We start from the raw sequence: 11393 nt of genomic DNA on the forward strand, positions 1-11393 counted from the left end.
TTCAAGTAATGCATCCTGTCCTCTCATCTTCTGTTATTAGCTCCTATCAGAGTAATGGTTTTATTTTGTGCTTCTCATTTTGAGGCGTTGCGGGGCTGAATAAGTCGTGTGTATGGGTCACGTCATATAAACTTCTCTCTTCTTCATTCCTCTCATTTGTCTCTTATGTCTTCTCCCTGCTCTTCTTTGTCTCCTCTCGTCTTTTTCATGTCCTCTCATCTTCTTACCACCTAATCCTCAAAGTGAGGAGCTCAGCCTCAGTCTGGTGTCATGCAGGACTGCCGTGTGTGAGTGTGTTATAGTGACATCATGTCGGTTTGTCATGTGGATGTGTTTAACCACTTCGTCATGTTGAAAGTTGTTTTTTATGTGATAGTGCTCACGTGTTACCCTGATGGTCACTGTAACCAATTAATTTAGTGAAAGGAAAAACCCTTATATATCACAAATGTTGCATTTTGGTCCTAACTGTGGTCGCAGTGTGCTACTTTCCATTTTGCTGATTTGCACATAGTCATGCAAACTGTGAAAAACACTGAAGTTATCGATGTTTTTCCTTTATTTTTGTTGGTCTTACTGACCTCTACGTATACCACCATATCGCCAAAAATGAAAAATCATGCCATTTCTATACCTAATATAAAGTCTGATTTAGAGTATGGTTCTACTGAGATCATCGTTTGATCACAGTAGACGGTATTATGTAATGGTAACCATGGTGACGCGGCGCTAATAGCGGTTGTTTTTATGGCTGTCAAGACATTATGATGTTAATAAAGTTAGGTCATGCTGTGCAGGGCCTCCAGGCTGTGGTGCACCATGGGATTGATTAATGACTCTGCTGTCAGTTCAATCTAAGAAATGCATTGGAGGAGTGAGGGAGGGAGGGATCAGTGTAAGGACAGAGGAAGGGAAGGAGGAAAGGACGGGGGACAAAATGAATCGGGGGATGGAGAGTGGAAAGGAAGAATGAAATGAGGCAAGTGTGGAAAGCCGGAGTAGAAAGAATGTGGTTGAAGTATGAAGTTAAGATAAGAGAAGTTGATGGCTGTGTATTGGGTGAGGGGGAGAGTGAGAGCAAGGACAGATGCTTTGAATGTAAATTACGAAGGAAGGTAATGACTTAAAAGAAAGAGAGAAATAATAATGGCAAACAAAGATGGAAGGAAAGGTAAAGGAAGAAAGCAAGGAAAGAGCCGAGGGAAGGAAAGGGTGACAAACGTATGACGAATACGATGCACGTAATCGGGGAACTATGGGGGAGGAGAAAATAATACTTTGTCAAGATGCTGAGTTAGATTGATAACCATGCATAGCTGTGAGTGCAATGAGACACGCGGACACAAATACATATGCGACGCGATGAATGAGTCAGTGACAGAGCATGTGAGGATGCAAATCACTGAGTAATTGAAAAAAAGTGACCAAACATAATCTTCAAGCGACACCGAATTATGTGTTTCAAAGCCAGTTGTGGATAATCATTAATTCGTATCATTGTGCACCAAAACACCAATACAAATCACTTGAATAGTGTGCAAAACTACCTGGCAATACAAATGTTTCTGAATCGGAATACAAAACAAAACAGGAATAGCTTTTGTAGCTGACATCGGTTCTTTAGCTGATTCACATTCTTGCCCTTGAGAAACATCCATGCAAAAACATACACACACACACACACACACACACACACAGATATATCTGTGCACCTATTGATTCCCACTGTTGACACATGCAGGAAAAATGATTAGCATTCCAGTACACACACAGCAAACATAGCACACACACACACACACACACACACACATACACGCACACACACGCACACATGCTGCTATTGATTCATTGTGAACACTTAATACTGAGATGCAATTATCACCAGCCCATTGCTCTATTCCACAGCAATACCATTGATTCATATGCATTGTGTCTGCACAGACGGAACAGGTGCACCCAAAAAGTGCAACAGATGAAGCAGCTGAGAACATCGCAGGAGAATGTCTTCACTGCGAAAGGGGAAATCAACATAAATCCATTTGTCCACTTGACAAACATGAAGCCCTCTCCAGTTGGCATTAATATGTGTCTCAGATCCAGCGTGTGCATAGTTATAAAGTAATTGGATTGCAAATATTAAGTGCAAATTTGGTATGCACATGAAAAGCAGCTCCATCTTTCCTTTGCCAAAAAGGGGGATTGCCTTATCTATCCCTTCATCGCCTCCTTTAAATCTGATATTAAACACCATTTTCTTGTCCTCCATTTTATTTTTTTTAACAAATATCTGTTGCTTATCACTCTTCCTAGTTAATGCAGCCAAACACATCTATGTGTGTGTATCTCCAGAGATGTTCTGGTTGATTGAGTACAGTTGCGTCTTGGGTTTTGGCTCTGCTTTATCGAAGTCCAGTCACCCAGTATCTCTGCTAATTCAGGTGGAAAATGGCTCCCGAAGTGGAAAGGAAAACACAACACTGAGTTAGATTCTGTAACACGCCATCATGCTGTGGGACTGGTCAGATTAGTATTCTTGCCTTATTATTCTAGTGGTTTTCATCAGAAAAGTAGGGATATGTTAGTCTCGGTTTGCCTGTAACAGCTTTCTGCTCAGTGATATGTTGTTAGTACCATACATCATTTTTTTTTAAATAGATAAGAAATCCGGGCGTAATTGATTGAAATCAATAGTTGGATGGTAGAGTGTAATGGTACAGGGAAATCCTACAGTATCTGGTCAGATTAGATTCTCACCTCAATCTCAAAGCTCCCAAAAGACCTTGGGCTTTGCTTTTCTGCGTGAGAGAGACAGGACCCATGTGGAGACACGGATTACAGATTGATATTTGCTTCAGAGACTCCTCCGTCGAAAACCCAACAAAAGTTGAACAGGCCAAGTCTGCGATTTTCTTTCTTTCTGCAGGCAAAGCAATAGTCAGCATTTTTGTTTCTCATCAAGGCTTGGTGGTATCATCATGTGAGACTATATGGAGGAAATAGCATGGGGGGGGGGACAGACAACAGTCAGTGAGGTGTTAAGGTCATGCAGCCTCAGCAAATAAAGACATAATGTGTGTGTGTGTGTGTGTGTGTGTGTGTGTGTGTGTGTGTGTGAGAGAGACTGATAAAGAGGGAGAGAGGTGCAGAAGCGAGATAGGAAGTGAATTAGGGAGCGAGAGAGAGAGAATTTGAGGCAGAGAGAGGAGAGTGAGAGAGAGTTAGCGAGTCGGAGATGGACAGAGATAGTAGTGCCTTGGAGCCAGTGTCCATATCTCTTACCACCAATGACTCCTCCTGCTGCACTACAACTAATGGACTCTGTCCTCTTCTGCCATCTTATCTACCCCTTCTCTCTCTCTCTCTCCCTCTCTCCATCCTCCCTTTCTATCTCTCACTACTCGATGGCGTGCTATCGCACCGCTTCACCGCTCCACCTCGATCTCATTTTTTCATCATGCTCCGGTCTTTCTCTCTTTTACGCTCTCTCACTTCCAAACTCTTTCAGTGTCTCACGCAGTGTCCTCTTTTATTTTCACCTGTTTAATGCTGTTTCCATCCTCCCCAAAACTGTGACCGAAACTTAGTATGTACTGAATGCATGAAAAAAAGGGAGGCTTAAAAATGCCATTTCTGTCTTCTCTCTCTCTCTCTCTCTCTCTCTCTCTCTCTCTCTCTCTGTCTCTCTCTCTCTCTTTCTCTCCTTGACGTCTTCCCTGCGACGCTTGTCTAGTACCTGCAGGGCTGAACATCTGCAGATTCTCTCTCCAAAATGAAAAAAACAAAAGCAAGACATTTTAAGTTGATGAATGACGATCATGTTGGTGATTCCAGCCTCTGCATTCTTTAGGAATATTTTTCTCCTGAAATCGGTGCTCAATGTTAGAGATCATAATGACAATACGACTACTACTAATAATAATGATGACACTGAGAATAGGATTGAGAGTAAGACTAAGAAAAGTCTGATATTTGTGTCCCTTTCAGATGACCCAGGAGCAGTATATCCTTGCGGCGCAGCCCAACCCGCTCCACCAGCGGGGGGCGTCGGTGTGCGGCGCCCAGGTTTACCCGGCAGTGGGAATCTACGGCTGGAGGAAGAGATGCTTGTACTTCTTCATCCTCCTCCTTCTCGTCACCATGATTGTCAACCTGGCGCTGACCATCTGGATTCTCAAAGTCATGAACTTCACTCCGGTAAGAGGCGCATGTTTGTGTGTGTGTGTGTGTGTGTGCGTGTGTGTGTGTGTGTGTCTGTCATTTAAATGCCAGGGTGTTATATGGCTTTGTGTTTATGGTTTATGGGGGATGTTATTTGAGAAAGCTACCATAAAGAGGTGGTGTAAAAGCCTTGCTGTAATGTAATGCAGCATGATCAGGAGATGTTCAACGGGAGTGTGTGTGTGTGTGTGTGTGTGTGTGTGTGTGTGTGTGTGTGTGCATGTGTGTACACTTTACATGCAGTTGCACCAATATATCATGTGGATGTTGTCCTTCTGTTTAACGTGATCTTATCCAATTAGTGTCGACTATGCACATGAAGTTGCATTATCGTTAAATTGTCACTACACTGATAAATAAGAAACTTAATCTGTAAATTGTTCAGCAGTAGTGTCCATACACATTTATTGGAGTGTTTTTCTTTCATTTATTTATTTTTATTCTTCAAGTTCTCATTGTCAAGGATTTGTTTCTGTGCACCCATTCAAGACCACGTTTCTAGAAACACTGCTAATTTGTTAATGCACATTCTTTTATATAATCCCTCTGTATAAAATGTAGAGTCCAGTCCAAATTAAGACTTGCACTACAAAACTAAATTCATGTAAAGCCCTTTGATCAACAAGGGAATGTTAAGCATTGTTCAGGCTGCTTTACTACACCACTTAGGGTCTCCAGTGGTCTTGGTTTAGCATAGCTTTAGTGTTCCCCTGCCGGGTGTAGCCTGTGTTTACATTTAATTGAGATGGACCTAGTTGATGTGTGAATTACTCCCCGTCTGTCAAGAGCAAAGGCAAGAGTAATGTAACATATCATAGAGCCTCAAAACTTTGGAAGGTAATGCTTCATGTTCCGTTTCCTACCGACTGTCAAGTTTTTTCAGTTTTTTTTAAATTCACAACCTCCATCTTTGGCCTGAACCTAATCAAACCTAACATAGCAGTGGCAGCAGTGATGGAGTGAAGCACAGAAATCAGCTGAATCAGTCCACATTCTTATTTATTGTCATCTTTATGCTCGATTGCTTTTACCTTGTAATTTTAACTATACCTTATTTTCATTATGTTTCGTTATTGCTGTTGATGTCCAGGTGTGCCTCCTTGCTCCTTGCTTCGTTAGCCCCATTTTGGAAAGCACTTTGATACCCAATGGTTATGCGACTTGTACGTATTGGGGGACCGGCCAGTAAAGAGCAAACAGCCACTGTAGCAAATAAGAGCTCGTTATTTCTTTTGATCTGATACTGAACACTAGCACAAACTAGTACCAACCAGTCAATGCTGGCATCTGTATGTGTTTATTCATCTCTTGTCATCCAGGGGTTACAGCAACCATACATCCAATATCCCACATTGCCTTGGGGCTCAAGGACATACACTGTGATAGCCTATATGCAAATGAGGTAGGATTTGAACTCTGCAAACCTCTGGTAAAGCCTCCCCATGTCACGCCTTATGTTTCAATAAGCGACTTCACAATATGGGGAAAAGACGGCTAATATGCCTGAGGGGAGGCAGCCAGCATTAAGCACAAAAGAGCAGAGAATATTTCAAAGGCTGTATACTGTGTGTGAAAAACAGAGATGGTATGAGCGACCAAGAGACATGAGGAGTGATAAAGGCTGGGAGGGAGTTAAAAAAAAAAAGATAAAGGGGCATGAACACAAGTCAGTAAGTGGAGAAACTGTTTTTGTTTCATTCTATATGTGTGAGCATGATGACAATCTTAGGTAAAACAGCTACAAAGGAGGAACAAAAGGCCAATGCATTTTTCATAAACTATTTATTTTAATTATTTTATGAATGAAACAAGCGTTGCGTTTCCCTCAAAACAGGTTTTTTGCTTTTTAACAATTAACAATTAACAAAGAAACTAAATTAAAGTCTGCCGAAGTGAAAATGGACTTCAAGGCAAACAAAAGAAGGACCACAATGATGTAGAAGGCACAATGACTCTTACAAATAAAAGAGGCACATTACTACCTCTCTTGGGCCCTGTTTTCTCACAGCTGACTGCTCGTGAAATAAGTATTGTGCAGATTAATATCCTGCGTGTTATCCTGCAACAGCATCCCTTCAGCCGCGCAGCTATTAATCCCGCAGTGCTACACGGAGAAGTTTGAAAGAGAGATTGACGGGCGGAGTAGAGATCAGTATGGTCGACAGAGAAGGCAAAAACAAAGTGTAACAAAAGAAAAAACCAGTGTGACGGACAGAGAAAGATCAAGAAAGATTGGATTGCCATGTAGGCCTGAAGGAAGGAACGCCATGGGGTGGGGATAATGGGTTGAAGAAGAGAGTAATGAATATAGAGAAGAACAGAGAGGGCTGATAGAGTTGAGTAAGTGTCTGTCTGCATGTGGTTTAAATACAGTGTCTGAACATCCAGGCTCAGCTTCTCCCTCCTGTCCTCTGCCTCGGAGGTCCTCAGAGACCTGGAGAGGTGTCTCTCTCACTGCCTCATAGAGGAGAAGGCAGTGGATGATGACTTGACAGAGACATTCTGGAGTTTTTGAGTTTCTGCTTATCCCCAGAAAAATATTTTCTGAAAACATACCTCAATATAAAACCTGTATACTGTGTTTGTGGGCAACGTGAGATCGAGCATGTATAGTATTTACGAGAGAAACATTATCCCTTTATGGCTCGGAGTGTCACATATTCCCACAGTTACTATAACAGTGCAAAACACTATCAGGTGCTCCATATGTCATATGACAAAAGGCCGCGATTGGTCATTTGAGCTTAAAGGCATCAGAGTTAAGATAAGTTAATGTTATTATCACCCAAATTGTATACTTTTGCTGTACTGTGACCCCACACTGGCTGCTGCACTTGTAAACCAAGCCTGCAGTACATTCTCCCCCCCCCCCCCACACACACACACACACACACACACACACGACACACGCACACATGGTGATATTTGGTAGAAGCTTCATCAAAAATGTCACATAACAACTGTATTAGCATTTCAAAGAATGTTTACAGCTGTGTTTGACTGCATTAAGCTGTAAAATAGATCTGAAAAAAAATGATAAATAAAAGATCACAAGAGTGAGACTAGTAGTTCCTTCTACCAACATGCTGTTCTCACCAGAGGCATGTTGGTGAAGGTGGAAGTGTCAGCTAATCAGCAATTAGCATTATTAGAAGCCCCAGCGGACAGTAAACAATGAAACAAAGGTCCTTGTTATCGCTGGATGGACCTTTTCTTTCCCAGTAGACATCTTGACCCGTGAAACGCGGTTTTAACTTAAATCATTAATAGCTGCATTGAAGTGCGATAATTGCTGATAGAGCCAACATTAATTTCCTCTTTAAGTACCAACTGTGTGCTCTGAGGCTATCAAGGTTATCGCAACTCAGGTTAGCATTATTTATCCTGTAAGCAAAAGAAAAACATGACCAGTAGAACATAAAACTAAAAGAAAAATAACATGGAGTTCATGTCTGTTATATTATTGCAATAAACTTCAGCTTGGCTCTTTTGTCCTTTTTCCCTTGTTTTGTTGTGAGTCAGTGATTTTTAAGAAGAGAGACTGCAGAGCATACTCTTATCTGCAGTCTTATTATGTGCACAATACAGGGCAAACTACTGGAGACTGAAAGCATCGGTCTTGTTATCAGGTATTAAGCAAAATGAATAATTGAGCAAAAGTCCTTGGGGACCTCTGATGGAGCATTCACATACAAATACAAAAAGCCAGACTGTCTCTCTCCTTTATCTCTCACTATCTGTGTCTTTATTTGGGCATATTTGTTTTCAGCACATGATTAACATATTCAGATCTAAGTGGGATTTTATTTTTACTTCCGCACTTGCAATCAGTGCAAATGCAATTGTTTCCTCTGAGGTGTCACTATTTTTCGTCGTAGTACGTTTGCATAAAGTCATTTTTACCTTAATTTACTGCTCTTGCAATGCTTGTTGCCGCTTTGCACCTTCAACCCCCTGATGCACGGACCTCCTTGTGTAGCATATTTCTATCAGAAACATCCAGCTGCTTTCTGTGTCTGTGCAGCTGTATATCTGTGTAACAACACCCTCAGGTCCGAGCCTAAGTTCACCCACTGCATCATTTTAAAAAGTCCTAAAAAAGTGGGCTGAGAGATGAAACCATGCCCACTTCCATTTGTCTGTACAACTACAGTAGCGTGGAAAATAGTGATATGGGACACTGAATTTGATGAATTTACAGTTTATCAGACCACAAATGAGACAAGAGTTGGCCAGATGGTGCACCCGCTGTCTTCCGCCTCCCTCCCTGCCGCTGGGAGATGGAGGTCTCCAGCTTTGGAGACAGATCGTCATGGCTCTAACTCAAAATGCAAACGATAGCCCCTGTGAAGGACCATGTAGAGAAGGACATGGCACTGGCCACCGGGCCGCTGTTCCGCTCACTTTCTGTACTGTATTTTGATTTTATTTCATGACATAGATTATTCCTAAGTGGTCAACTCTATCTCAAAGTTGGCCTTGCACGATTAGGGTTGATTTAAAACAGTCGATGGGCTTAAAAACTTGTCTTTAAAGACAAAGAGCATCACAAACACTTCATCATTGCTCATTTCAAATCCGTCTTTAGGGAGTTGCTGCTTCTCTGGCTCCGAGCTTGCCATTTCCATTCATCACCATTCAAATCACGTTTAACCAGCTGCAATATAATGAAGGCCTTTCTCAAACTTTTGGTTTTGTTTGGACTTTGCCAGGAGCAATTCTCATTGTAATGGTGAAAAAAAGAGATTTGCTTTTGTAGAGACAGCTTTGGCAGTAAATTGGAGAGGAGGGACTTGCGGGGATAGGAGTTTACGTGTGTGTGTGTGTGTGTGTGTGTGTGTGTGTGTGTGTGTGTGTGTGTGTGTGTGAGAGAAACTGAAAGAGAGAGGGACACTGAGTGAAAGTATACGTCTTTGTGCCAGCAATTATTCAGTAATTGTTCATGCTGGTGTGTGTGTGTGTGTGTGTGTGTGTGTGCCTTTCCATACTTGTGTGTGCATCTATACTCACATTTGTGTGTGTGTGTGTGTGTGTGTGTGTGTGTGTGTGTGTCCCCTCCCCTGAGTCCTTTGCGTTCTCACCGCAGAGAAATTCAATTTCAGTTGTCACTCACCAATCAGTCTGCCTAATTCCTGGTCTGGACTAGACTATGGTGTGTGTTTGTTAGAGTGTGTAGTTTGTGCAGTGTGTGCGTTTGTCAGCTCAATACCTTCTCAATCCACAGTGTTTTGTCTCTTCATAATACGGTTTGTATTGTGCTTCTTCGCATTCTGGCATAATGACCTCTTCCAATATGTGCATAGCATTTGTTGAATGCTCCTGTTGCCCACTGAAGTCATAAACCAAATGTGATTTATCAACATTCAGAATTTTATTTCCACTACAATGAACTCTGCCTCCAGTAACACAATAATGTGTGTCAAAATGTCTCCAGTGTTTACGGTGAAATAGCGGTATCTGACTTTATGGCAACATCTAAACTCCAAGGAAGAATGATTTCTGTGTTTTACTTATTCCACGTTTACTTCTGAACTACATCAGACTGATAAAATAACACATCAAAGTGATGAAAGGTAAAATAGTAACAATAAAACTGCCAGTGGTCTCTTAATTTGTTTCAGCCTTCTCTCACATAGGCAACAATTGTACATTTTTACTGGAAGTGTGTAAAGTGTGTTTTTATATTCTTAAATCCTCACTAGCCAATCAGAGGGGGCAAACAATTAAACTTTATTATTGTGGTTCTTTTGAGATAAGAATTGCCGGGTGCTTTAAAGATGATAAAACAACAATTGTAAAATCAATAAAATGGCCAACATTAATTAGAAATGAGGTTATGGCTGCATGAAATAGGGATGCAACAGGGCAATTCAGCAGGCATAAAAACAAATCATCTAATGAGTAGCTCATGAAACGGATGCAAGAGAAACAGACACAGTCTGTGTTCATGACTATCGTTCAGTGTCTCCTTGATGACGTCTCACAGGTTTCTATTGCAAAATAACAATCATTTCATTTTGCGCTTCAATCCACTTTGAATTTTACAATGTTTAAGATCAACTGAACTTTTTACAAGTGTCACACCACATCTAGTGTGATTTATAATATCACAGGTTGTTAGCATAAACTCCAGCAGCCTAACAATAGTATTCAACAGGTTTCAAATGACACAGCTTGTCATTAAACACTATGCTTTCATGAACCCGTGTTCATGTCCTTACACTCGCTGCACCCAAGCAGCGTGACCAGACCAAAGAGTGGAACATGGCTGTATGTGGCCGTTTTATTTTTTATTTTAGAGTACTTAAAAAGAAAAAGATATGCTTTCGGCCTTTGTGCGTCAGGTTTACATGCTTTTTTTTTCTTTCTTTTTCTTGTCTTCTCCGTTTCAATGCCACCTACCAACACACATTGGATGAACCATTCTGCCTACTTGATGCTCAGGGAGGTGTGTTTAACAGCTCCTCTGTTACCCACAACACAGACCCACATAGACTTGATGCAATCTAGCCTCCGTTTTTGTCATCTCCTCAGTTAATTACTTCTTTGGCATTCAGAGTGAATGTGCATGTTTGCCTCCATATGTGCCTTTTCTTTGACTTTGACTGCATGTTTCAATCTTTAAATTCATTATCTATGAATGTAAAAACACCATTAGAACACAGTATGCATAGAGATGTCCTAATATCAGCACACAGAATACGTGCTACCTTAAATTACCTTAAATTATACTAAATTGCTGTCAATTTCACTGCAAACTCACTGCTACATTTCATTATGAACACCTGTCAATGTGCACTTAAACATCTGTTAAAGTAAAATACATCAGAATGTCGAGGCAATTGAATTCAGTGCATTTCTTACAGCCTCACTGTGTTCTTCAAGTAAAACAAGCTCGTGCATTTACTCACAGCTGTTTAGCAGACAATTTGAATTTGTCAATTCCTTCAGGCAAATAGGGCGATAGGTACATGATCTCAATTAGCGGAAGGTGTGCTCTTTGCTGTCACAGCCGCTCGTGTGATTTATGTTTAGGAGATATGTGTGTGGTTTTTTTTTCATTTTATCTCTGCCTGATATAGCTTTACGTTTCTTTACAAATAAACTGATCTGAGAGATTAGTGTGGAAGAGAGAGAGAGAGAGAGAGAGAGAGAGAGAGAGAGAGAGAGAGAGA

The 11393-nt window shown here is 41.1% G+C and overlaps 1 protein-coding gene across 2 annotated transcripts in view; it reads left to right on the top strand.

Annotated features, from left to right (window-relative positions):
- LOC116392941 (zeta-sarcoglycan) overlaps window positions 1-11393 on the top strand; it is a 272383-nt gene that overhangs the window by 143302 nt on the left and 117688 nt on the right. For both annotated transcript variants that reach the window (XM_031864787.1, XM_031864788.1), the window contains exon 2: window positions 3985-4194. In XM_031864787.1, coding sequence (XP_031720647.1) covers window positions 3985-4194 — 210 coding nt within the window. The remainder of the gene's footprint in view (window positions 1-3984; window positions 4195-11393) is intronic.

Source organism: Anarrhichthys ocellatus, unplaced genomic scaffold (assembly GCF_004355925.1).
Source record: "Anarrhichthys ocellatus isolate YVR2014 unplaced genomic scaffold, GSC_Weel_1.0 scaffold31, whole genome shotgun sequence".
Lineage (NCBI taxonomy): Eukaryota > Metazoa > Chordata > Actinopteri > Perciformes > Anarhichadidae > Anarrhichthys > Anarrhichthys ocellatus.